This window comes from Dermacentor silvarum, chromosome 11 (assembly GCF_013339745.2).
Source record: "Dermacentor silvarum isolate Dsil-2018 chromosome 11, BIME_Dsil_1.4, whole genome shotgun sequence".
NCBI lineage: Eukaryota > Metazoa > Arthropoda > Arachnida > Ixodida > Ixodidae > Dermacentor > Dermacentor silvarum.
Window position 1 is genome coordinate 32585801 of NC_051164.1, and position 27247 is coordinate 32613047.

General features: G+C 45.6%; 2 protein-coding genes across 3 annotated transcripts in view; one reads left to right on the plus strand and one right to left on the minus strand.

The window, feature by feature from the left end:
• Positions 1 to 23623, plus strand: LOC119433615 (V-type proton ATPase subunit C-like). Its single transcript, XM_037700868.2, has 13 exons — positions 1 to 143; positions 549 to 712; positions 2350 to 2417; positions 4685 to 4770; positions 7236 to 7330; positions 8262 to 8353; positions 9518 to 9616; positions 10751 to 10819; positions 15044 to 15136; positions 16270 to 16363; positions 20074 to 20171; positions 22670 to 22799; positions 23386 to 23623. The coding sequence occupies exons 2-13, from the start codon at positions 581 to 583 to the stop codon at positions 23479 to 23481; spliced, it is 1152 nt and encodes a 383-aa protein (XP_037556796.1). The 5' UTR covers positions 1 to 143; positions 549 to 580; the 3' UTR covers positions 23482 to 23623.
• Positions 23515 to 27247, minus strand: part of LOC119433616 (S-methyl-5'-thioadenosine phosphorylase) — a 20379-nt gene continuing 16646 nt past the window's right edge. The window contains exons 8-9 of one of the 2 annotated variants that reach the window (XM_037700869.2): positions 26416 to 26538; positions 23515 to 23661 (exon numbers count right to left, since the gene is read on the minus strand). In XM_037700869.2, coding sequence (XP_037556797.1) covers positions 23632 to 23661; positions 26416 to 26538 — 153 coding nt within the window. In that variant the 3' untranslated portion in view covers positions 23515 to 23631. Of the gene's footprint in view, positions 23662 to 24371; positions 24602 to 26415; positions 26539 to 27247 lie in introns of those variants that run through there. The other variant, XM_049659340.1, reaches the window with a different exon arrangement.

A 27247-nucleotide genomic window follows, 5' to 3' on the forward strand; every position in this document is an offset into this window, starting at 1 on the left:
TGCTTGCACGAGTTTCGCTTTCGATCCGCTGGCAACACTGCGCTGCTCGTTCTGGGGCCATCCTTGCAGTCACGGGACCTCTGACAGGCGCTGAACGGGGCTCTGCGGTGGTTTCACCGCTGTAAGGAAACGTTTTACCTTGGGTACGTACAGCACAACTTTCGCCTTCGAGCGCGTGAACCATCTATCCACGACGTCTTTATGCGATTTCTAGCGTAGCGGGCACAGCGCCAGAGCTTACGGTCGCGAGCCGATGCCGTGGAATGTTCCGACGGAGTCCCGCGATGCGGCACACCTCCTCCGACGAAACTAACGTTTCGGTTTGGTCACCGCCGCGCGTAGTTTATTTCGAAGAGTGCGAAACGCGATAGAAGGGAAGTCGGATTGTTTGCCAGCGTTGGCTGACGAACTGAGGCTACCGTTTAGTCGTGATGCTCTAGTGGAACGGAGTTTCGACCGCGGGCGCACGTTCCCGTGTGGTCGCTGGCCGCACCGCGCCAGGAGTGCTTGCATTTTGTTGAAGAACTCCCGCATTTTGTTCTCTCAAGGAGGCAGCCCTCGTCGTCGGGCAGGCACCACCATGACCGAGTTCTGGCTCATCTCGGCTCCGGGTGAAAAGACCTGCCAGCAGACATGGGAGAAACTCTGCAGCGTCACGGCCAAGCAGAACAATTTGTCGACGAACTACAAGTTTCACCTTCCTGATCTCAAGGCGAGTAGTTTGCTCGCTTGTTGGCTTAGGACGCGTTACCTCCGTAAACGAAAATTGTCAAAACGCAAAGAATCACTTTGCGCGCAAGCTTTCGGTAACTAGTGCGCGGGTTATGAGCATCAGAAGCGTCTAATTACGCTTCGCGATTGGCGCGAATGAGGGCCAAAAGCTGCTCTGTAACCTGTGCTCGTTTGCTTCTAAGTGCATTTCGCCAAACTCGGGACCATATCGCAGTTTAGTGGAACAAGTTGTTTTGGCTCGTTCGTGCACGTTTTATACAAGAATGGTGGCGCAGAAAAATGAGAACACGCATGATATAAACAACATGCGCACCCCTCTAACTAATTTATTTTCGAAAAAAAGAAAGAAAAAGCGGACATTATATTCTCAAATGTGCAGAGAGACAAATAGGAACATCGATGCACATTTTTCAGTTATCGCATGCTCATCATAGTTAGCAGGACACCGACTTGGATTCGCCTTAGACTACGCACATTATACTGCATACATACAGAACCAATATGTCAAGCTCAGAAAGCAACACACGAATTGCTACCGTTCCTGAAGTGACACCTCGATGACCAGCGGTTTTTGTACTCTGTAAGCAGATCTGGATGAAGTGGCACCTTCAGTGTTCTCCCGCCTTTCTTTCTTTTCATGCCATAACTCCCTTTTCCCTGCATAGGCTAGCAAGCTGGACAGCCAATGCTCTGACTGGTGTTGCAGTAGTCGTGGAGCACTTTTCTCGTCGTGAGGATAGATTGAATTTTCTAAAACTACTGCTCCAGGAGGGCAGATGTAACTGGCAAATGGACACCTCAGGAGAGCATTTGAGATAATAATAAAGCAGGCGGCGCAAGATTTCCAGGGCACCCAAGGGGCAGCGGGGGGATCAAAGCCAGAAGTAGGTTGGTCAGTGGGTTGGGGCTGCCGAAGCCGGAGTGTGCCTGAGGTGTTCACATACAAAATTGGCTGTCCGCTATTGCGGACAGCTGATCTTATACACCCCCAGCATGCGTAGGCCTCAACGAGCCCTAATCCATCAACCAGCCCGGGTTCCAGGTTCGGTGTCTATGTTGCAGCTTTGGTGTCTTGGAGGTACTGCCAGTAATACAAAATAATGGCACCTTGTAAGACCTAGTAAAAAAGAAAAAGGTATTGAAGAAATATAATAACGCCCAGCCGCCAACTTATGATGCTAAGTTCAGCGTGCCGCGCCCCTCGACTTCAGCAACACCACTCAGAACCCTTGCCGCCGGACTTGCGTCTAGTTGACCTGTGTGCCGTTAACTTTCTCTCTCTCTCTTCACAAACATGCAGTCCTTCTGTAGGCACTTCTGGGTTCAATGCACTGATGGACCTGGGAGGCCTGCTGCGCTGCCCGCTTCGGCCTTGCTCCCGAATATACTGGCACTGCTTTCTGTGCCAGCAAATTTAGTAAAGTGCACACTCACCGCACTCCCCTCCCCTTGACGCTACCCTGGATCCGCCCCTGTTTCAGTGTTTCATATGATGTTGCACCCAATGTGGGCCCGGAAGAGACTTTCACAGAGAGCATATGTAGCCATGTGCCGATGTCTGACGAGATTGGATGGGAACGGCATCTAATATAGGAACCTTGCCGCCTTGTTTTACAGGTGGGAACACTTGATCAGCTGGTGGGCCTCTCGGACGACCTCGGCAAGCTCGACACTTATGTGGAAGGGTAAGCTGGCAGTCAGCCTGAACGGTGTTTACCAACAGAGCTGCATATGCTTACCCCTGTGATTCACATTAGAGCACTGCTGTCGCATTAAAATGCAGGTTGCCTCATAAACAAGTGCATCTAAGGGAACAGTAACGAAATATCTCAAGTCTAGCTAGACTAATAGGAAGCACGTAGGTCCCTCTTCCCTGAAGTGGAGGTCTGGTGTGCTAGGAAACAATGTAGAAGTGTCATAATTAGTGCAGCATGAGACAAAAATTCTGCTAGTGTTTTTTATAACAATGGCTACACTTGCTTCCCAGCTAAGTGTAATAATTATGGAGAAATTACATCTACCTTTTTGGATACTATATTTTGAAACGGGTTCTAGCTACTATCAAAATTGTTGGCATTTCTTGTCTGTCTTCAAAGATTCCCTAGCCCCATCTTCTGGGTTTGGTTGGTATGCTGTCCACTTAAGTCAAATGCTAGCCTGATATTGATGCCGGATGCTTTCACATGCAATTGGAGAATTTTTGTATTGTCTCTCTTTCTGTTTTGTCAAGTGCTGTTTGTAGATGGGGGGGGTCTGCCTGTGCATTTATTATTTATGCTTTACGTATAGCACCAAGAAGACATTACAGTGGGTGGGGGGTTACAAATCGTTAACCCTTTCAGACGCCACTTTATCCTGATGATTGAAAACTTACTTTCACCAGATTTCTTGCACCTTCAGAATCATAGAAAGTGTACAGCTGCAGAAAATATTAAGAAGTTTCAATTCTTTAATGAGTTTTGTCAAGTTTACAGAATGTGGACTCTATGCGGGAACTCGCTGTAGGAACATCAAATATGAGAACATCAACTATATCGTGTATTGAAAAGCTTATTGTGTATTGAAAAGCACTTATCCAGCCACTAAAAAGTTATGCCTGGTGCATGACATTGGGAAAAACAGTGAAAGAAGTGAACCTGCTACATACAACAACATACTGACACCAAGCAAGAACACCCAGCCGTCTACCTTCCCACTCATTTTATTAAAACATTTCACACATGTTATCCACAATTGCAACACAATTCAAATCATAAGTGTTCCAAATATATGAGACACATATTAAATATCATTACTTTCATCAGTGCTGTTGCTGTTGATACACTATCTTGGTGTATACAATTGTGTACATGGTGTCCGAAAGGCAAACAATAATGATAATATCAGCAAAACTTCGCTCGTGCTACATATACACGAAGTTCAACAACTTGAATCAATTAACATGGGCTACAAAAACAATAGGTAAAACATGAGTGATAATATTAGCAGAACTTCTGTGACAATACATATAAACTATGTTCAAAAGCATGAATCAATCAAATCCCGGCCACGGCAGCAGCATTTCGATGGGGTAAAATGCAAAAATGCCTGTGTATCGTGCATTGGGTGCACGTTAAAGAACCCCAGGTTGTCAAATTTAATCCGGAGCCCCCCTTTTACGGCATGCCTCATAATTATGTTGTGGTTTCGGCACGTAAGACCCCCAGAATTTTTTTAATTGGTTTCGTAATGATGTAATTAACATAAACAGCAGTGAGACAAAGCTGGTATGTTTTCGTAATTCTTTCATACTGATGTGTTGCAATTGTGCCTGTCTACCTGTCCAACCTGTATCTGCTGTGAAACATGAGGCATCTGCATAGTCTTCGGATGTTGAACCCAATCATTCGTAACTTACCATTGCTCACCAGAGTGAGCTACTTGGCCTGGGAGCAACTCAGTGACAGTTGTTTCTCATCTTGTCATAGTTGCGACTGTTATTTGATGCCCATGGAAACTGCATCTGCAATGCTATGCCATTTCATAAGCAGGCAACGCTAAGAAGCTATAGAAAGAAGGCTATAGTTTCTGACTGTTTGCATTCGAAACCGAAAAGTAGCTAAGTGTCATTCGATTCAATGTAACATCATGTGCAATACGTTTATGCCGCGAAATGTGATGTCATATAGCACGCCGCTTGCGCTCGTGACCAGAACACATTGCATACTGGAAGCTTAACGCTGCACAAATTGTATGGGATTTGTGTAGCTGTAAAGCATGAAGTAGTCATTCCGCATAAAGTGTTGCAAACCAGAAACAGTGGCACAGCGAAACTTGCAGAGTGACACATCTGTAACCGCACTACTTGCGTAGATTCCGCAGCGTTGCGTGCTGTGCATGAAACACAGTATGTAGCATTGTGCTGCAGCCACCATTTGTCAGGGTACGAGCGATGTTCCGGTGCTGTTTCCAGGGTGACCCGGAAAGTTGCCAGCTACCTCGGTGATGTTCTGGACGATCAGAGGGACAAGTTAGCCGACAACCTTCTGGCCAATGGATGTGAGTTTTATTGTTAAGCGTGGTCATTTTAGACCACTGTATTACTATTCTGGGTAAATGAAATCGCTGCCAATGTAACGTTAGCATTCCTTTTGTTCAATTTTATTCCTTCATTGTCACCCACCATTCACAGTCGGCCAATCGCAGTGATAAGAAGGGTGGGGTGCCGCTCGTACCATCGACAAGGCAATAAAAGGAATCGCGAGGGGGTGTTATCTATATGTGCTGTCATTAAAGGACTAAGTTGATGTTTCTTTTGTTTTTTTGCCACAGTGCACCAGCTTTTCAGCCCCTTTGGCTTGCAGCACTTATTCTGGTGTCACATGGGGCACTTTCAATCACGACCGAGCCCAATAAGGATCGAATTCTCACTCGCAAATGGTTTCTTTCTGTACCTTGCACAAAGGAAGATTAGCATAGGACAAAAAGGATTTCATATAGCCTATAGAAAAACAATGTTATACCGGGGTATAACCATTGTTTTCTATTGGTTGTGTGAAATACGTTCTGCCTTGTGCAATTAAAGCATGGGCCTAACCACTGGTTCACTGAGAGGTTATAGGACACTGATAGGTAATAGATAATGCATTCTACAAACTACATTTGATTTTTTTTTAATTCATAATTTCATTTTTATGTGACAGTTTGCTGTGTAACCCAATATGGAGCACACAAATTATTCAACCATAATTGGCTACCTTGCAAGCTGATTCTCCACAACAGCATAGCAAGGGCTTCTGGACAGTTAGTACAGGAATACTGATGCAAGAAGCATTTGTTGCTTCCATAAATTGTTGTCGACGGCTGTTTTTCCAAATTGCAAGTTGAATTTCTGTGTAAGTAGCACATTAGCAGCCTTTAAATTCAAATGCTGTTTATTGGCGATATGTTGTTCAACATTTTGCAAAATGTTAAACCTGACAATTCAAACAAATTTTTACTCATGCAAATTATTTTAGTTAGGATAATCAGTGTTTCTTGAGCAACATGGCCTCTTCGTCGCTGTCATTGTCCCTTAAGGACACCTCGTAATCAGCATCAAAGACCTCTGGAACAGAGTTTATAAGAATTTCTTCATTTTGTGCATTGTTTATGGCTCTTGAATTCCAGCATTGTACAGCGTGGGTTTCTTGCCCTGGTATGCCCTGTCGGAAAATGAGGTCCACGAGCAACACCAACAGCCGACAAGCTTTGCTATGCCATTTGTCGTATAAAGCCAAAACCTTCTGTAAAATTTTTTTAACCACCTTTTGAGTAAGCGGCACAACAGGTCTGCAGATGTTTCATGTCCACAAATTATCACTGGCAGGGCAAAGGGTGTCCATCGAGGGCCCAACGAGTGTGCTCAAACCCGACACCTAAAGTTTTACAGCATAAGCTGTTATGGGCTCATTCCAATAGCCGTTTCGGTTCGCGATGGTGTCCGCTGCCGTTGGGGACCGTAACCGCTATCGCCGGAAATGCGAAAAAAGTACCCGGTTCCCGCCAGGGATTGAACCCGCAGCCCGCTGCGCGGGAGTCGGATATTTTACCACTGAGCCAGGCAAGTGCTTGCTATTGGGCAGCGGAAAAATGCCCTATAAACGCTCCCTGGGCAGACGCACAGGCGCAGACGACTCGAGCCTCCGCCAGTATGGTGGCACTATCTAAGTAAGGCGCCTGCAAAAGCAGCGTGCGCAGGCGCAGACGAGATGCGATTAAGACAAGGCACGCAATCAATGCGATCCCGAGCCTCCGCCAGTATGGTGGCACCATCTGGTTAAGATGCATGCAAGCGCAGCGTGCCCGACATGTAAGTTGCAGTTGTAAGGCTTTATCGAGCTCAGCAGACTGCTGTGCAGAGAGCATTACAAGCCGCAGCTCGCCGTCGACGCCGGGCGGATAGTTCAGATCGTTCTCGTCAAAACGAGGCCAAGAGACTGCCGCGAAAACCCGTTGTGCGTGGTGGCGAAATTGGAGCTACTCTTGAGCCGCTCCACCAGCTTACGCTGTGACTGTGCTGCGTGTGCTGCGCACGCCTGTGACTTTAATGTCCCAGCTACTGAATCACAAAGCAGCAAAAACAATGCATGATAATGTGACAGGCACTTACATTGCGTGGGTTTAAGCAGCGATGGTGCTGCACCATAGCTGCACAAGCCACACTGACGGAGCATTAAAAAGAAAATCTCTAAAAAGTGCAGATTTAGGAAGCCCAGTGACCTGTAGGTCATAAATTGATTTGTAGCTCTTCATTAAAAGGCTCTTCATTGTCAGGGTAGCTTTTAGGGTGTAGAGCCCCGGCATTTATTTTTGTAAACAGCATGCCAGCCAGCAACCACCAGGCCTAGGTTTTCATAAAGGCTGCACTGACGACTTTTTGCTCACTAAAAAAAGTTGGCTGCAAGAAAGAACTTGATGTGGAGCCAGTTTCAATCAGAAACTTGGGCTGCTGTGTTCATACTTGATGCCTTTGTTGTGCGCAGTGGAGTTGGAGGCGTACTTGACGCGCTTCCAGTGGGACATGGCGAAGTATCCCATCAAGCAGTCCCTTCGGAACATCACCGACATCATCAGCAAGGTACGGCTCTTCGACTGACGCATGATCGTGTGTGAAACTGTCTCTCTGCTACAAGATCTTGTCTTGCAAAACATGCAGAGTTGAATGCCCAGCATCTCCGCTGAAGCGAAATCACAGCACACATCACAGGTCGCGTTTTTTTTTTTAGTTATTAATATTTATGAAGTATTTCAATAAGCAGCTATTGGGGGGGGGGGGGGGGGGACAACAAGCAGGAAATCCTCCAAATTTCCCCACAGAATTGAAAACATCCGGCCCAGGCATCGTATCCAAATTTCTGTGCATAGCCAACTGTAAATGCTGTTTCAATTTGCAAGGCGAACTGCTTCAGTGCGTATGCACATAGAAGCACACCTACATAAATGAGAACATGCGGCCCACAATGCTCCCTCTTTTCTCCCTCATCTTCCACGCTGGCAGCACGTTGCTTCCTAGTGTTACCACCGCACTAGCACTCATGGGGCTGTACAGCGAGCCAAGTCTTCAGCTCACGACGACATGCTTAACATCAACCGCCCCGTAAATTCTCTTTGTCATGAGGTGCTGGAAGACAGAAAAGTCGGGTGCTTGCGTGGCCTAGCTAAAGGTTTAGCCGGCTGTGCGTGGATTTGCCTAAAGATTGTCTTTGTGGCTTCATACGGCTTTGTGATTGAAAATTGATCGTTTTCAACGAAATGTTGCATTATCAGTGCAACAATTCGTAGTGATAATGCCTGTTGCAGAGACTTAATCGCCTTGTTGTGTTTGAAGAACTACAATTTCTCGGTAATTTAGGAGTATAAAGCATGCCGCAAGATGGGGCCTGAATCCACACGCATGGAGATTAGACAAATCCGCATACTGCACATTATTCCCATGTTTGGTTTTTAAGGTGCCATTTTAAGAGAGTCTAAACCTACAAGCAGCCACTGTTGGTGTTGGTGCCTTGCAGCAAGTTGGCCAGATTGATGCGGACCTCAAGAGCAAGTCGGCCGCCTACAACAACCTCAAGACGCAGCTGCAGTCCATCGAGCGCAAGTCCACGTGAGTACGCACTGGCCACCGCCAGCTTAAGTTGAATTTTTGCTTAATTTGAACTCTGCATTCAGGTTGCGTGCTACGGTGTTTCTCTATTGAGCGCAAGTTTGCAGGTTTTGATTCCTGGACACAGCAACCGCATTACAATGGGGGCAGAATGCTGCAACACTTGTATACCTAGCTTTGGATGTAGGGCAAGAATTCCCGTAGAAATAAAGCACAGGGCAGGCTGCTCCCACCGACAAAAACCAACCACAAATTGGCGGAGTGAGGCACATATTTTTTCATTCAAGACAGAGCACTGGGGTGAGTGCATGAGGAAAATATGCAAAGAACAAAGTCAGACCACGGTATAACGAAATTGCATCCGAGATGAGAGCACCTTTGTTATATCCACTAATGTTCATTATATCCGATGACTTGTTATACCAGAGTTCATCTTGAAGTTTGACGGTAAAATGGACCATGCAACGACTTTCACTTTAGTTGAATGATAAAAGCATGCAGCACTATTGTTTAAAAATGGTAGAAAATTAGCACATTCCTAATTTTGTGATTAAGTTGTTTTGCAAAACTAAGAACTATTGCAAACTATTGGTCCTTCCTTTCTCATTCACATTCTAAACCTCCGAAATGAGAAAATCTTCCTTGTCAACTACTTGACCTCCATAACAAGTTTGCCACCATCTATCTGAACACTCAACAACAAAAGTGGGATAATGATGGTGAGGATGATTTATTGGCATCCCCTTTGGAATGGGTAAGTGCCAAATAGTCACCTAGCCTGCTTGGTGTTGCTAGGTGGGGCTTAGTTGCCACAGCACCCCCCGGCACTATGCTTTGGCAGACAAAACTATGTTTTTTGGTTGAGTACAGTGAAACGGAGGGGGGGCTTTTACACTAGTTTTACAACTACTGTTCTAACTAGTTTTACAGCTAACGGTGTAGCATGACGAAGCACAGGACATAGGTACGCAGAATTAACACACACATGCAGGAACTTTTGTGTGCGTTTATTCGTGTCAATTCTGTCACCTTCACGTGACATTGTGCTCTAAATGTTGGAAATGAACGTTTAATTTCTTGCATCTTAAACAATAAAGGCATTAAACGTTTAAAGACATTCGGACTGGACCAGCAGTTTTCACTGGTGGCCTTTTGCCTTCACAGGGGCAGCCTGTTAGTTCGCAGCCTTGCGGACCTGGTGCGCAAGGACCACTTTGTGCTTGGCTCCGAGTACCTGACGACCCTGCTGGTCGTCGTGCCCAAGTGAGTGCAAAAGGTTGTTGACAGTCAGTCAGCATGGGTTTGTAGCGGATGTTCCTTGCTGCTACCGTTGATCACTGAACCATGGGGCAGGGGTTCCAAACAAGAACGAGCCTTAATTTGGCTCTGGCCGTCATCGACTGCTCGGTTCGGTGCCTGCCGAAAAAAACCCTCCCTGGTGATGGTGCACAGACTGCTTTTGCAGCCTTGCCGTGGGGGTCTCGCAAAATTATAAGTGCACATGCATCTGACCACAGATTGTCGCACGTGCATGCAGAACTGGCATGTGATGCAGTTTCCTGCTGTTTAACTCACTCCTTTGGACATTCTGACCTATTTGTTTTTATTAATCTGGTGGCACAAATAGAGTTGCGAAAGTAGTTATTAGTAGCCAAAGTAGGGCGGCTTCTTGGGACCAACTGTATCACGTGAGAACCTAACCAACTCACAGGTGTCAGCAGAATCTAATCAGTGTCGAGAATGACTTTGTTTCAATAGAGTGATATCAGTGAAAAGTGTTTTAGATTGCATTACACTGACCAATTTGTTATATCCATGCTCATTATGTCGAAGTTAGTTGGTATGTTTTTTGAGCTGCCATGCTGTTGGAGTGCATATCTCACGTTACTATGGCTCTGTTAGAGCCTTTATACATTTAACAATATACTGCTTATAATAGAACTCATTATCTTACCTGGTGACTTCGATTTAGCAAGAGTTTAACCCTGTAGTTTCCATTGTATTGTATATGCTGCGCTGCGTTTGATATCTCAATATTCTCATTTGAGCATGGGAAACTGAACAGATATACTACAGTAGCATTTTTGATACGCTAGAGCGAGCTTTCAGTTCTGGTTAGTTTAGCAGAGAAATTATCATATTAATGAACTTATAACTCAAATAACATTTCATCGTTTATTCTGTTTAAATGTGCCCTCCATGGCCAGAAATAAAGGTGAACAAGTTGTTCTAATATTCTTTGATGTGCAACTATGTTCAGAGGGTTAATGTACATAGTTTTGCGCAAAAAGGCATCTCTGCTGGTTCAAAAAGCCCTTTGTGCGGAGATCTTTTAGATGGCTTTCTCGGTCTTGCAAACGCTGTGTTGAGCTTCCTTGCCTTCTGCCGCTTGTCCAGAATGCTGTTCAAGGACTGGCACGCCAAGTATGAGAAGCTGTCGGACATGGTGGTTCCATACTCCTCCCAGTGAGTGCCTTTTCCCCACTTGAAACCAGTACGGGAGATAGCCGGTGGATTCGTTTGGCATTCACAGGTGGCCTTTACTGTGATCAATGTGACCCAAATTTAACTTGTTTTTTTTTATTTTAGGCTGGCAATTTGGTGTCACTTTAAGGGAGTGCACTTCGCTTTTAACTGAGTGCCATTTTGGCAGCTTGATGCTATGCGGCAAAAGGTTTAATTTGGAATTGATGGCACTGATGATCCACAATTAAAAAAGGCATTTGAAATGACTATTTGTGTTTGCAATTGGGTAGTTAATATTGCTTTCTTGTCATGAAATGCACATATTAAGTGCAAAAGAAGAATGGGAACCGAGGGGCTCGATTTTATTAGTCATAACCACATAAAGCCAACAGACAACGAAGCCAAGGAAAGCGTCTGGGGAAAATTAAGTGTAGTTGAAAGTTGGAATGTAGAAAAGTAATGAAAGAAAAGGGAAATGAAAGTGGACGAAAAGATAACTATGCTCGCCAGCGGGAGCCAAACCCGCCGTGAAGTGGTTCGGCTCCCGCCGAAACCCGCCGATCTCACGTACCCCACGAAGTGGGTTAGTGCAACCAGCACGCGCTAATGCGGGAGGTTGCGGGTTCGGCTCCGCCAGCGCTTTCCTTGGCTTCGTTGTGTGTTGGCTTTATGTGGTTATGACTAATAAAATCGAGCCCCTCGGTTCCCATTCTTTCATATTTCATTACGAGGGTCTCGAATCTGGCAGCCTTGATGTCATTAGGTAGCATGCGAGGGTTTATTAGCCACATGCCTGCTCTCCCAAGATCACGTGTATCGTGACGCCATCGGGCTAGAAAGGATGTTCCACATCCGCCCACCATGGTTCTGAGTGGCGCTGGCTAACACTCCTAGGGCTAGATCTAGTAAACATAAATACCCAAGTTAGTGGACGAATTGATGGCCGTCACCGTAGCACAATTGGTAGTGCAACGCACGCGTAATGCGGAGGTTGCGGGTTCGGCTCCCGCCAGCGACAAGTTATCTTTTCGTCCACTTTCATTTCCCTTTTCTTCATTATTTTCTACATTCCAATTTCAAATACACTTAATTTCCCCGATGCTTTCCTTGGCTTCGTTGTGTGTTGGCTTTATGTGGTTATGACTAATAAAATCGAGCCCCTCGGTTCCCATTCTTTCATATTTCATTACGAGGGTCTCGAATCTGGCAGCCTTGATGTCATTAGGTAGCATGCGAGGGTTTATTAGCCACATGCCTGCTCTCCCAAGATCACGTGTATCGTGACGCCATCGGGCTAGAAAGGATGTTCCACATCCGCCCACCATGGTTCTGAGTGGCGCTGGCTAACACTCCTAGGGCTAGATCTAGTAAACATAAATACCCAAGTTAGTGGACGAATTGATGGCCGTCTCCGTAGCACAATTGGTAGTGCAACGCACACACAATGCGGAAGTTGTGGGTTCGGCTCCCGCCGGCGACAAGTTATCTTTTTGTCCACTTTCATTTCCCGTTTCTTTATTGTTTTCTACATTCCAATTTCAACTACACTTAATTTCCCCGATGCTTTCCTTGGCTTCGTTGTCTGTTGGCTTTATGTAGTTATGGCATATTAAGTGCAGTCACAGAAGCTGCTTGGACGGCAACGCCATTGCTTAGCTGTATAATATTCTAATTAACTGTAATGCATGCGGGGCAACAACGCAGTACCTGTGGCTGGTCAAAATTTAGCAGTGTATGCGCAGACAGTTTTTTTTCCCCGATTAAAGCAAATGCAATTGGAGTAATACTTGTGCAATGGTACTAAACCTCTTTGTTTTTTGATGCCCTTGTTTGCCCTTTCGGCTACTATTGGCGAGGCTGCACAGTTTGGGGTAGCTGTATGTACCGGAAGGAGTATCTCATGCCAACTCTTTCACGTTACTGCACTTTCTCGTGTGACAGCTTGACAACGACGCCAATTGACACTCGCTCAACGTGGCACTAAATATGCCAATGTGACAGGGATATAGCAAGCTGTGTTTTTGAGCATTAGCAATGGAATGCTCTCTGACTATGGGGTCACACTGTTAAGCATGAGGTCACGGGTTCAATACCACGCGCCACGGTGGCTTAGCGGCTGTGGTGTTGCGCTGCTGAGTACAAGGTCGCAGGGTCAAATCCCAGCCGCCGTGGCCCCATTTCGATGGGGGCAAAATTCAAGAACGCCCATGTCCCATGCATTGGGGGCACGTTAAAGATCCCCTGGTGGTCAAAATTAATCCAGAGTCCCCCCACCACGGCGAGCCTCCTAATCAAATCCTGGTTTTGGCACTGTAGGATTCGGGAGTCGTGGTCTCGGGGTCTGACGTCAAACTCTAGCCTACGCCACCAGTGTGTCACTTAACAGGTAGCTGGCCTGCGCTACCAAGGCGTCACACGGAGGCTTAGCGGTCCCACGCTGTCGTCCGAGCAGACTTGACGAGGGTTGCTTCGTTAGTAATGAGTATGAGGTCGAGAGGCAGGGGAAACGGAACAGGGGATTCATTTACATAGGATAGGCAAACTTATTTACCGAACAAGGGGATACACGTACTGGCCGGAATACGGAGCGCAGTACATCGTTCTCGTACCATGTCGGAGCTACTACATCTTTCTGGAAGAGCACTCTCCAGATGAGCCGAAAAGTCCACTTAAATGCCCGCTGTCCTCCCTAGATCCCTAGGCCTAGGAAATCTGCAGTCACACCTTCCTCCAACCGGAGCGTCAAAAGTCACCGAAGGTTCCGCCTTGAGGGTGAGGATAACGCATAATCACTCCGGCGCCTTTGTTCGCTGAACACACTTGGAAAAGAAGCCTCGGGCGCACACGGCTCACTGTCCCAGAGAAAGGTGTGGATGCCCGTAGACAGGGGGTGTCACACTTGACTCAATTAGCGCATCTTGGCTTCTGGAATGGCCCAGCAATTAGCTGTTTCGTCTGTCGAACGGCTATGGCGGCTAGCAGTACCCATAACAAAACAGCGTAGAATGTACTTTCCCAAGAGGTTCTCGGTTCCAGCGTCAAGGTCGGCGACCAAGTGGCATCCAGCAACACACACATTCGTAATGCGTCTTGCCATGTTGTCGCCGCTGGTCTTTCCCATAGGATGTAATTTCAGGTTCACGAAGCAATTCGTCGCAGGAATCAGAAGTGGCTCGTGCCTCCGCTGGCCGATAGTAACAGCACATAACACCCCAGAATTCAGTTAAATTCAATTCAACAGGTTCGATACCCAACTGCTGTAGCCACCTTCCACTAGAGGCAGAATGGAAAGAAATGTTTGTTTACGTAGTTTTAGGCACACACTAAATAACCCTAGGCAGTTGAAATTAATCTTAATCTGGAGCCCTCAATACTACGTAATCCAAGGTTTGATGAAAACTGGTCAGAGTTTGTCACAATCACAATTTCTCAAATTGTCACAATCGGAAAATGTGCATTCACCTAAGTACAAGGAAATACTACAGTGTCCCTAATATTTCAATGTGCAACTTTGTAGCCTTGTCGTGGGGGACTCGCAAAGTGATAGGCACAGATACACCTGACCACAGGTCGTCACACGTGCATGCAGAACTGCACTGTGTCTATGTAAATGTACTATCGACCAGAAATGTTAACGGACCAAGGGATCTGACAAAAAGCTGAATATCTCCGCAGCCTCAAAACGCAGCCTGGTATTCCCATTTTCAGCCTCTACTGGTACATGCGAACAACATGGTGATATACGGTTTTACTGGCTGTTTTTAAAAGCTGCTCGGATATTTAGCGCTTTCTGAGATCCCGTTGTCCGTAAACTTTTTTGGTCAATAGTTCATCGTAAAAAAAATTATATAAGTATATGTTGCTTGCTTAGTTTTGTTCAACTTGGGCTGAAAATGTGAAGCGTGCCTTTCTATTGTATTGTTTCTCAACGATGTATCGTTATGTAGTCTTCAATTTTGTACTTCTACTCCTGCTCACAGCCTTTGTTAGAGTGTAAATGAATAAATAATAAAACCCCGCTGAATGAAGGCCTTAAATAAATTCTTGAGTTACGAGCGATTTAATTTTTTCAAAGCAGGCAACAAAACTTGTACCTTACACGTGGCCTTCAACTTTACTTTAGGACTTTCATTTTGATTGAGGCTAAAGTAGCGTCTTTTTGTGCTGCTAGCTTGCTTCGATGACGTGTTAAACAGTGTGTAACCACCTGTGATGACCTTGCAGGCTGGTCTACGAGGATAACGAGCACGGCTTGTTCACAGTCACCCTGTTCCACAAAGTGGTGGACGAGTTCAAGCTCCACTGCCGAGAAAACAAGTGAGCACCACTCGCCATCTTCATCCTAGCGTATGCACTAAGAAAAGTTTGCACCCTTTGACGCGTATCTTGTCCCGAAACAATAATCATCATCTATCTTGAGTGCTTTTCTTTTCTTTTTTTTTTTTTTTTTGCTGTGCACCCGGCACTTCCCCGTCACAAATGGCATGTGCGTTATCAGCATGCCATAGCATTCGTGACGGGAAAGTAGCGAGTGCAGAATTTCCATAGAAAGAAAGCGCGAGCCAGACAGACACCAGTTAGCGTTCGGCGACAAGATACACTCCAAAGGGTGTAAACGTGTTCTAAAGTCTACTCCCTTTCGTACTTGGCTGGCAATACTGTGGAAGCTGCGCAACTATAGTGTGCACATGGAAGTATTACTCCGTGTGTTCTTCAGAGGAATCGTTTTAAACCTTTGACACTTCCTACAGAATAACTACTTAATGTGTTACAACTACAACTTGTGGTCGAAAGTTCACATTAAGTCAAAAGTCAAGCGTATTATTTGCACATATTTGTGCTTCCAGCATATGTCGCACCTCTGCTTTGGTTGCAAGTGCAAAAGTGCAAGCGGTGCACTGTGGCGACTGGTAACAGGAACATGCTGCTCCACTCAGTAGTGGGTAAAGGTTATTCCACGTAACTAAAGCTTTCATGGAATGAAATCGTCGTATAGTCTTTTTTGTTTGCCAGTAATACATCTCTCGTTATTGTGTGCTCACAGTCACATATTACGCAAAGTAAGTTGAAGGAAACAAGAAATCCTTCGCAGATACATGCAAATCCGAGCAACTCATGCACCAAAAGGTGGCAAAGCTTTTCCCAGGCTTGTTACTGACCGAAATCCGTCTCTCGTTATGTTGTCTTTTCGTCTCATTTTGATTTTGATATTCGTTATTGTTTCTGCGTTTCAGTTAAATTTTATAGTAAGTTAGTCTTCCCCATGTTTTCACTGGCTTCATTGTCTGTTGGCTTCATCTAGTAAGTAATGAATAAAATTGAGCCCCTTAGTTTTCCTTATTCTTCTCACTCGTTTTAAACTAGTGTCAAATTTTGAGTCGAGTGCACTGCATGAATAAATCCTGCAAGCGGTGTGAAGCCCTGCACATGATTCTGCTTGCTTCGTGCAGATTTGTGGTCCGCGATTTCGTGTATGATGAGAATGCACTGCTGGCCGGCAAGAACGAGATTGCCAAACTGGAGAGCGACAAGAAAAAGCAATACGTAAGTGGCTTCCATGTACACGTTTTGCAGTGCGTATCCCAGTGGCAGTGATGGAGGGCAAATTTTTTAGGGGTGTGCAAATATACTAGTGTCACCGAATCAAATCAAATAGTGAACATTCAAATAATTTTATTTACAAATTGAATATCAGCTATTCAATTTTTCTAATACAGTCAAACCCACTTATGATGATACCGGTTTTAACAATATATTGGTTATAAAAATGAGAAGCTGCTGCACCGTCAACTTTTGTATGTTTTCTGTGGTGAAATAACACGCTTATTACAATTCCCCCGTGCCGCATTATCGGTTATAACGATGAAGTCTCGCTACTGGGTGTCCGTGCCAAAAGGTAATGCAATGTGAAATCCTTGAAAAGAAAAAGAAATTTGAGCTGCTGCACGATCTCCTGTCACCCCAACGGTCGTCACGCGCTCGTACAATGGAACCTGTTTTCCAGCCATCTCTGCATCGCCAGCCTTGCGCGCCTCTCTCCCGTCGCTCTTGCACCCCTCCGAACACGAATGGACTGCACCAACAGCGCTGCTGCCAGATCGCTTGCTGGCCCCTCATTCTGTGCTGTTCTGCAAATGGATTAAGTCACTCGCGCTCGTTTTTGTTGGCTGCGTCGAAGTTGTTCCTGGCCACGTGGTTTCTCAGCCTCGTTTGACTAGCTGCCAAAATGGAAGATGGCTGATCCGTCCACTGATCATCGGCAATGCACGTCGTTGCCGGTGAAAAGAAAGCGCACTGCTATAGATATGGATACTAATTCCTTTTAACCGATGAGGCAATCATCGCGAACGTGCTTGCATCAGATAGCGACGGTGACAGAGACAACGATGATAGCAGCATCAACGATGGTAGGGCAGGCTGCCTCAACGTTGTCCTCGCAGGAGGCTCTGCAAATGATTCAGTCCCTCTGAGGCTTCGTTTTCACGAGGGACCTTCTGCCGCACTACGTGGATGCCTTGGAGAAGGATGTCGGCAAGCTTCACGTAAACCAAGCAAGGCTGATGGCCATGCGGTTTTCTCGTGCAAGCCAGTGAGAAGTACGTGGCGAGATGCTTGTGGCGATCTCGCCCCAGCACTTCTTCTGGATTTCTCAAGCTGAGTGGCTGCCGCGGCAACCATCTCGCATTTTTTAAAAGGCCCCTTTTGATGCCACCATAGCGATGCCTTGGCGGAGTTCGCATGTTACCTTGCCGCCCGTGACCCCTCTTTGCAGTTGTTGTAGCAGTACCATTCTTGAACGCCGACAGCCTGTTACACGTGATCAAAGTGCACAGGAAGCAGAGTTATCAGCCAGATGGAGGAAGGTGGTGGGGAGGGCCACTGGCCTCCTCCCCACCATTATAGTTTTCTCACAACAGCCTTATATCCCCCTATTTTGATTTTTTTTTCAAGCAACCCAGTCATAACAATTATTGTTTGTAATAGGTGGCTTCGACTGTATTCGATCTATTCGGTGTAGAGAACCGTGCAGTGCCACAGGTCACGTGTGCCGCGAAGTCCTTCATGCTCGATGCCGTCAAAGCAAGTGTTTCACTTCGTTTTCGACGCAAAAGTAGCGCGAAGTGCGCTGCGGACAGGCATCTCTGGCTGACACAGTAGCGGACGTTGTCACTGCAAGGACTCTTCGTCGGCCCAATGCGGGGATCACACACACACAGCACCCGAACGTCGCAATTTGCAGAACAGTGCGGCGTCAGCCGGGGTTGTCTCCTTCGGTACAATGTTTGTCTGGGCCGACAGAACCAATTCAAATAACACAACGTAGACAAGAGAAGCAGCACGGTTGTTTCGTAAAGTACGACAGCATGTGCAGAGATCGGGGCCGATTAGCCACCAATAGGCACGCAGCCGTCAATCTAACTCGCACGCGTGATATCGGGACCGATCACTGATGAGCCACTTGTACAATCATATTAGTGCCAAGCGTTCTGCGACAGCCCGTTACCACATCAGCCAGCAGTGAATTTTCGTGACGGCTCTACTGCTTAGGCCATTAAACCCAATTGCACTTTAAATTTTGGTGCCGAATCAATGCAGATCTATTTGCAGCATCCGCGTGACACTTGGGAAGCTGACAAACGAAAGAGAGTGTACAAGATGGCAATGAAGTTGTTCACAGCCTTCATCTTTGTGACACACAGTATGGCGGCCTCTTGTTCTCGACGTCATTTGTAGATACACATTGTTTTCTTTTTGTAGCTTGGTGCAACTCGTGACAAGACTAGTTTTGAGTTTAAACGGTGGGCATGAGAGTTGTGCAGAAAGGAAATGGAGGAGGGGAGGGTGCCTCACATGAATAAACCACGACCTTCTAGATTTGTATAATCTTGTTTTGTTTTCTTTTGTACTTGCGCATTATTGTTTAACTGTTTTTACACTGTGAAATTACCTTTGTTTCAAAAGCCTTGCTGTGAAGCCGCTGCCAAGCGAAAGGGGTTGCGGCTTTGTCAAGCTGTATCTGACAGCTTTTTCTGCGCTTCTGCTATCTGCATCTTTCAAAAGCAGAAATAATAAAGATTTCAGAATCTTTGGTAAGTGGCAAATCAGGCCAAACCTGACAATGATAAGCGTGGACAGTGCCTGCTCTTTTCTGTCTGCACGGGCTATGCACGGTGTGGTGATCAAGTCACATGATGCGCTGTCATTCATCTGTCGCACAGATTGGCCTTAAATAACCCACCCGCTGTAAAGTTGGAATAGCTCTTCTGTATTTTGGAGGAAACTGGAAATCAAAACACAGGTTCACTAGAAAACTGAGAACCTCATCGGTAATCAGTACAACAGAATGTCCTTAATTCATTAGTTTCAGAGGGGAAAAAGCCCTTCATTCTATTCAACAAGAATTGTATTGATAAAAAACATTATCTAGACCTTCATATACTAGAACTAAGCTGTAATCAGTATTGGCATACTAATTTTAGTGTTGCCTTTAATAAGAGTATACTAGTGCATATCTTTATTTCTACGTACTTAAGTTACTGATAGCTTGCTGCATTCTCGTTATTAAATGCTGGGAGACTCCCAAGCATCTGCAGCACCGTATTTCATTGCCCAAAATTTGCAAGTATTCAATTTGGTGGAAATTTTCTGATATTGAATATTCAATGTGGATATTCAGTTTTTTTTTTTTTAATTTGATTCAACATTCGATTCGATATCCACTATTTGGTATTTGCACACCCCTACAAACTTTCATTTCTAAAACAAACCTTTCTTTGTAAACCTTCCTGGACTTTGCCAACAGTGGCTGCTGGGTGCTGCTGTTTTGCGAAATAGCTCGCATACAAGACAACATATAACTTCGCTTCCTCGGCCTTAATCCCGTTTGATTGAGGGGTCAGCTCTTTTATACCTTGGTCTCCATTTCTCTCGGTCGTAGCCCTTGTCTGGGTGAAGTCCTGCAACGGCGAGATCAGTGTGCTGCGTGTCCACAGCCCAGCGCCGTTTCAAACGGCCCCTCGGCCGCTTTCTGGGCACTTCGAGCACAACCGAGGACTGAGACAAGAAAGACCGTACAGTGCTCGTGCAGTGTCCTTCTAGTCTGTCATCGTTTGTTCCCATGCCTTTTTAGGCAAACTAACTAGCCCAATGTTGCATGCATTTTCGGTCCTTCAGTTATTGCTGTAATTGCTCAGAATTGTTTCCTGTCCCATCATTCATTCAAGTGTGAGTGACCTTCTTCCTGCCTGTTGCAGGGGCTGCTGATACGTTGGCTGAAAGTGAACTTCAGCGAAGCCTTCACTGCCTGGGTCCACGTCAAGGCCCTGCGGATGTTTGTCGAGTCGGTTCTGAGGTGAGCTTCACATGCCTCCGTGTGGTTGCTTTCATGGTCGCTCAGCAGCTGGGGTGCTCTTACCGATAAGCATCGTGTTGTGGAGTCAATTCTCGGCCTTGATGGCCGGCTACCTTCTGATGGGAGCAACATGTACGTACAGTAGGCTTCCGTTAAGACGAACACCAAGCCGAATCATCAGATATGAGAAAATGTGTGTGGACATTTGTTGGTGTCCTGTAGACTCAATTCTAAAGAAATCTGCTTAAGGCTGCATTCACACTTGTTTTTAAGCAGGTGGAAGCGGAAAAAATTGCCTAGTAATGTGCTCGCTTTTCTGCCTTAAGTGGCCGAAAAACCAAGCGGTGAACCAGATTGGTCCTGGGCTGATTTTTTTTTTTTTTTGCCTCGGTGAAAGCATAGTGTCATTCTGCTTCACCAAAAGCTGCACTGACATAGAAACATTAAAAATGGCACCAAAAGTGTCAGCGGCGATGGTAATTGACACGATGAAAAATTACTCGGTGGTATACGACAAAACTCACAGCCTCTACAAAGACACATTTCACAAGCACGAGATTTGGATGAAGATTGCCAAGAGCCGGGCAAATTCATCACCGCCGCTTTCGGGGCGTCCGCTTCTTCAGTTGCTCGCTATGCATCTCCAGAAAAGAAAAGCTTAAATCGATTAAAACTATTTATTCCATTTGTTTGTTAAAAATCAGCGTGGGAAAAGTTGCACACAATCACCCCCTAGAAAAATTCATTTTGATGACCAATGGATCAGTGAATGAACCTGTACTGCTTGAAATGGTGTGGTGACGAGTGCCACCATGTGGACAAATGTGCTCAAAGTAGGTCGATTATGCAAAAGCAGCGGTGGCAAAACAGATGTGAACATCTTGGACATGCGTAGAAAAGAATTTCTGCCTGCTTTGGAGATTTCCCCTCTTTTTTCACTTCCCAAGTGTCAATGAAGCCTAACGCGAACTTGAAATTTGGTTATCCCGAATTTTGCAGCCTCCGCTGATGCCTGCTACTTGGCTTAGCAGGGAGGTACTCTGCTAGCCACGCGAGAAGCAAATGGTGTTTCTGTAGACATAAGCGACTAGGCCATTATCGACAATGACGTAGAAGCCTGCACGGCTGTTACCATAATTAAGAAAGTCTTCGAGGTGCCTTTGCGGGCTGATGATAATGATATGAGGACGCTGCCCAGGAGCCACAAGAACCAGCTGTGCTCACTCACGCACAGGGTTCATTCAATTTACCCTGCACTTCTTGAACTAGTTCATTGCGGTTCAGTGCCAGTTCCATGCTCGTACAGAACTGTCCCGGCACCTCCTGCACAAGTCCCATACTACCTCTCCCACAAGTACAAGCAGTGCTGTGAACTTGTTTTGCACAAAACCAGCACCAGGCAAAATGAATGACGACATGCAGACAACGGCACGTTGCACTGGTGAAATGAATAGCGAAGTGCACCAGCGCCTGAACTAGTTCAAGTAGTACAAGCAAGTCAAATGGACCTATGATGCACCTGATAACGCCCCGACTACATTGTGGAAACATAAAAGCACTGAAAATATTTTTTAGCAAGCTAGGTGAAATGACAGCACTTCTGACAGAGCACAGGTCTGCAATGTGCCGGCAAGCTGCAGCTACTCAGTGACTTAAAGAAGAGCGTACAGAGCAACACCGCTTTGTCTCATGTAAATGCAATTAAACGGCTGTTTTTACATCTGCCTTTTCGCTGCTTCATTTCTTGTCTTGTGTTGTAGACATTTGGGTGCACGAGGAATAATAGTACATAGTTTTTAGACAACTTATGTTAGGACGAATAGATTTTCATGGTCCCTTCCAATTCATCTTCATGGGAGTACAGTTGACTTCCGTTAATTCGATCCTGACGGGACCGACGAAACTGGTTGAACTAAACAAAAGGCCAGAACACGCCGTTGATTCACTTGGCAGTATTTGCCTTTAGAGTTAGCTTTGCCACAATACAGCCGTGTTATGCGGTGAAGCATGCTAAGCGGGAAAAGGTGCTTCGCTTGATTGCGTTCTCATGCCGCTCGATTTGAGAGGTGCGTTCACTAGGAGCCGCGTGTAATTCAACCAGTTGACTATCTGCGTCTGCAGAAGCTTTCATTTATTGTCTCTGTATTCCTTTGTGGCGGCGATGAAATTTCATTATATTGAAATCGGGCCTTAACAATCTTCGTTGTATTGAGGCTCAAAATGCATGAACAAGTTATAAAATGTTAAATACTTTGTTATATCAAGAATTTCATCAGATTAAAGTTCATTATAATGAGGTTGAACTGCATACACCTTCAATTCCCTTGCTTGCAGCTTCCACACGCACCAGCGCCAAGGTTCCCTCTAGTAATATTTTGTAGGAAACTCTTTGCCATGGACTGAGCAGCCACCTTTACAAATCGTTGTTCAACAGGTTGCACAGTTTTGAGTTGTGAAGGTTTCCCGGTCGACCCTTCAGTGCCGTAACAACATTGCAGGTACGGGCTGCCGGTGAACTTCCAGGGCATGCTGCTGCAGCCGCAGAAGAAGACGGCCAAGCGACTGCGCGAGGTGTTGAACCAGCTGTACAGCCACCTCGACACCAGCATTGCGCAGGGGCCCGTCGATGTGAGTCTGCAGGGCTTGTGGATGACCGTTGCTGAGCGAACTCGTTCTACGAAGCCCAAGTGCAATGAAATTTCACCTCGGATAGTTGTCTGTAAATGTTATATACATGTGAAAATCTTGGCAAAGCCACAGGGCTGGTCTAATTTCCTAACAGCCTTCAAATAGCATCTAAGCCGAAGACGTGGGCACCCGGTGTTTCGTGGATATGACGCATATCTGGGGCTATGGCCTCCGAGATTTTCGGCACGCTGTGGGCGCTGCCTGATCTCAAAGATCAAGCCCAGGCCCTGCTCTGGTTTTCAACATTCTGGGTTCAACATTTCCAGCAGACCGTAATGACAGCATTTTTTTTTTTTTCCAGTTTCGTAACAAAAATGTCTATTGTTGCAAGCTTTTTGCAGAATATCCGGTCATATTTCAAACAAATTTTACACAGAGGCTGCTTTGTATCTACACTATCGGAAGAGTGGTCCAAAATTTTGTTGCATTTGGCCGTTGCGAGAAGCTTTACAAACTTCAGAGGTCACAGGTTGCCACGTATGCCCAGCATCTCAGAGAACGGATCTTTGGGGCTGTTCATTCGCAGGACATTCCCGGCCTGAACATGGGGCAGCAGGAGTACTACCCATATGTGTACTTCAAGATCTGCATCGACATGGCCGACACGCACGTACGGCTCTAGGCGGGGGCGGCCACCACCACGCATGCCTCCAGCTTGGACCCGACATTCCATCTGTTTTATTTGTCTAGCAGTGTACAGATTAGCATTGTTGTGTGTCACGCAATAACCAAAAAAGATACTATATATAAACAACGAAACAATGTTGCCGCCTCAATTCATCACTGCCCGGGCAGCCTCGTCCTGCAAAAGAAGAGAAAGACTGTGTAAGTAAACGGAAGGGGGATACCCACTACAGAAGTTTATGAAAACACTACTTGTACTTCCATTAATTCAATGTCCCACCAGCCTGCACCCATACATATTTCAACCCAGAAGTTGGCCCTTGCTGGAATTCGAACTTGGCTGGTCAGCATGAACGTGCCCAAACCCAATCTTGTTCATAATGGCTGCAGAACCCGTCTGCTAGGGGGAATGTGAATTTATCTTTTGCCCAAAAATGCATGCTCGGATAGCAACAGACCCGTCTCTTGTATTTTTGGCATTCCAGAGTTCAAAAAATGCCGAATATCAAATGCAGTGGATCACAAGGAGGGCAATTTGTTGTGGACCATAGACAGCAACAAAAACCCGTTTTGAGATTGGAGAGTATTCTGTGAAGGCAAACTCCGCAGGGTTTATCCTATTTCTTATGGCCAGAATTGGGATGCATGTTATGTTACTTTGTATTAAAGGTTGCGATTGTCAAGAGAGACATATACATTTGATTTTTGTCGCAATGGCGCATACCTAGTGGCTAAGTTGTCTTAGCCACTAGCCAAAAGCAGCCCCAAGGGGGAAATGCAAAGGAAGCTTCGCTTTAAAAATTAGGTGCTCGCTAGAATCGCGTATTACACCACATGTTTGGGCATTTCTTTTTATGCTTTACAATTTCACCGGCCGGATCATTCGATCATTTCTATCGATTTCGTCGAGATCAATTAACGGAAATGAACCTGCTGTAGATACACGTGAATGACAAGCTCGCACATGGAGACGGACTTAGATGCCTGTGGTGCATTTGATTGGTTCCTACTGCACTCTGACTCAGGTAATCTACTTTATTTATCGAGCAGGGTACCGATTAGCCCTGCTATCGTCACAACAGTGGCGCACGTTTAAGTACTGCCTGAGCGACATCATCCTGCAAGAGACAGAGACAGGGTGCATGTAAGTAAAATAAAGTACAGGATAAAATCCCTGCATAAGATTTTTAATAATACTGGTGAATGACAACCAGAAACATGGGGCGTGATCTTGTAACAGTTTGGAAGGCAAACTGTTTGCTTTTCCTCGTGTGATTGGTTGAAATTGTGCCTTTGCTGATGAAAGTCCAATTCTGACCAATTGCAAGAGTGCAAGCGAAGGCTTTGCTTTTCAAACTGTTAAAGATAACACCCATGCCGACAGAAAGGGAGCAGCTGCCCTTCTTTGAACACTTGTACTGTCGGCTGCAAAAGATATAACAGACCTCGGATCCAAGAAAAAGCTGAAACCGCAGCTTAGTACTATATTATATGCAAACAACATAGTGTTCTGCAGGTTTACTGACTATAGTCGCAACTGCTTCAAAATTCATTTCCTCACGCCCCGCAGTCTGTAAACTTTTGTGGTATATGGACCAAGGAGTCCGTGATAATGCCAGTGTTATTTGCCTATCGACGTAATCTGAAATTATACTTGGTATTTGTGAACTTTTTGGTGCAAGTGTTAATTTCAGTTCATGCATCGGAACTGCAAAGGTACTTTTGGCAAGCCTGCAGTGCTCAGGGGTTTACATTTGTCCGATTCCTACTGCACTGAATTCAATCTGATCTTGATTGAGCTTCCAGTAGCATGCAAGCTGCCTTTGGGTACTTAATTCAAATTTTTTATACACAAAGATGGTCTTATACGACGATGCTAAAGGCAGAATAGGTCTCCCCGACATGGGCCCTGCCACCCATACAGTGCTCTACAGATAGACGTCGTAAGCACAAAACAGAAAACATGATTCAATTTTAAATAGACTGACACAGTGAGTACGAAATAAAAGCAATTGTACAAGATCATGAAGGCGTTACACACTCTCTTAAGAAGCAAAAGATTATGAAAAACAAGAATTACTACGATGTAGTGAACAGGAGACCTAACAAAGAAGTAAATGTCAACGCACCGTTATTCGTGAAATGATATTGCTTGCAATTTCACAGCCTTATTGAAATCATTAGGCAATTGTTTTTCTTTTAAGTATCAAGCCTGCTTGGATGTTCATTTAAAAAGTTTTGTGACTAAACATCTGGGTTAGAAAAAGAGGAATGTTTTAAAAAAATGTCGCAGTTTCACCCGAAAGGTGAAGCATCAATTGCGATAGCTAATTAGTAGAGAGCTATACAGAGTAAGTATAGTAGTTTTATCAGCTGTAAAAACTTGGACATGCAGCAGCACCAGCAATGCGCAGAACTGTTGTCGACGCCGTCGGCGTTGTGCCCGCGTGCGGCGTTGGTAACTGTTGTCGGTGTCTCTGGGGGCGGCTCGGAGGTTTTCAACGAGATCAGAATGGCACACTCGTCGAGCAGCGTCAGTAGTCCTTACCACCTTCTCACCTCGCAACGTTTTTATATAAATACACATTTGGTGCCGCAGCTAAATGTTGCCTCCCCTCCCTCCCTCCCATCCCCCCACGGCCTTTCGCGCGACGGAAGAAGTCGCGTTTGCTCTCCGACATACGTTCGCTCCCCGTGAAAGCACGCGTCCCTCGCGCGCTTTCATATACAGCATACGGCGCGCGGCGAGTGATTTCATCGCCGTTGGACTCTATACAGAACCTCACGGTGACGCCGATGACAGAAATCCGCTTCGAGTGTCCATATAATTGCTATCGCAATAAAACAGCTAGAAGACAAGAATACCGCCAGAATGCTTGAATGCAACCAGTCTAATGTATTGTTAGTAAATGGAATGTGTGCACACACGCACCTTTGCCTCCTGTATTGCAGCAGTCCAGTCGATGGCAGCAACCTTGGGCAGCACAGCACGCAGGACGTTTATGGCTACGTTGCTGTTGTGCCGCATCGTCTCTAGCACAGCTTCTACATCCACCTGCGTGTGACCACGTTGCACTCCATCTTAGACGTAGTGCCTTGCAACAGCACACTCGTTGCACTGAGGGAGTAGTTTGACATACATAGTTGGTTTGCCACAACACGCACTGCTAGTTGGGTCTCTTTACAGTTCCAGTCAGGTGTTGAGAAGCACTTGACACACACATGCTTGCATCTTCTGTTTGCCCATTTTGGGTGTGTGTGTTGTGGCATCTTTCAGGAACCTTTCCAACTAGTCGAATCTAGCCAGAACAAGCTCACACCCAACATAAATGCTTTCGTTATATAAGATGTTTGTGATTAGCATATACAGTAGAACCTCATTCATACGTACGTCTTGAAAAAAAACGCGAAAAAAAAGTGTAATAACCGAATATAACGTATGATCAGAAGTGACTAAAAAATTTGACAAACTGAACTGTAGTTGACATCTACGTTTGGCATCCTAAGAAACATTTTGTTGTTTTCTTATTGCGTAGTGTTTTAAGACTGCGACGGGAAACCAAAACGAAATGGAGCTGGCTGGCGACGCCGGATGCCGCCGAAGCGAAACGTGATGCTCAAATTACGCCGCCTGCAGCAGGGAGCGGCGGAGCGTTTGGGTTTTTGCCTATTAAAAGCGTGCAGTACATTTCCAACAATTCCACGAGCCATGAAACGAATAGGAGAAGATGCTTATTGCAATAGGGTTGGTGGCGATATGTGAA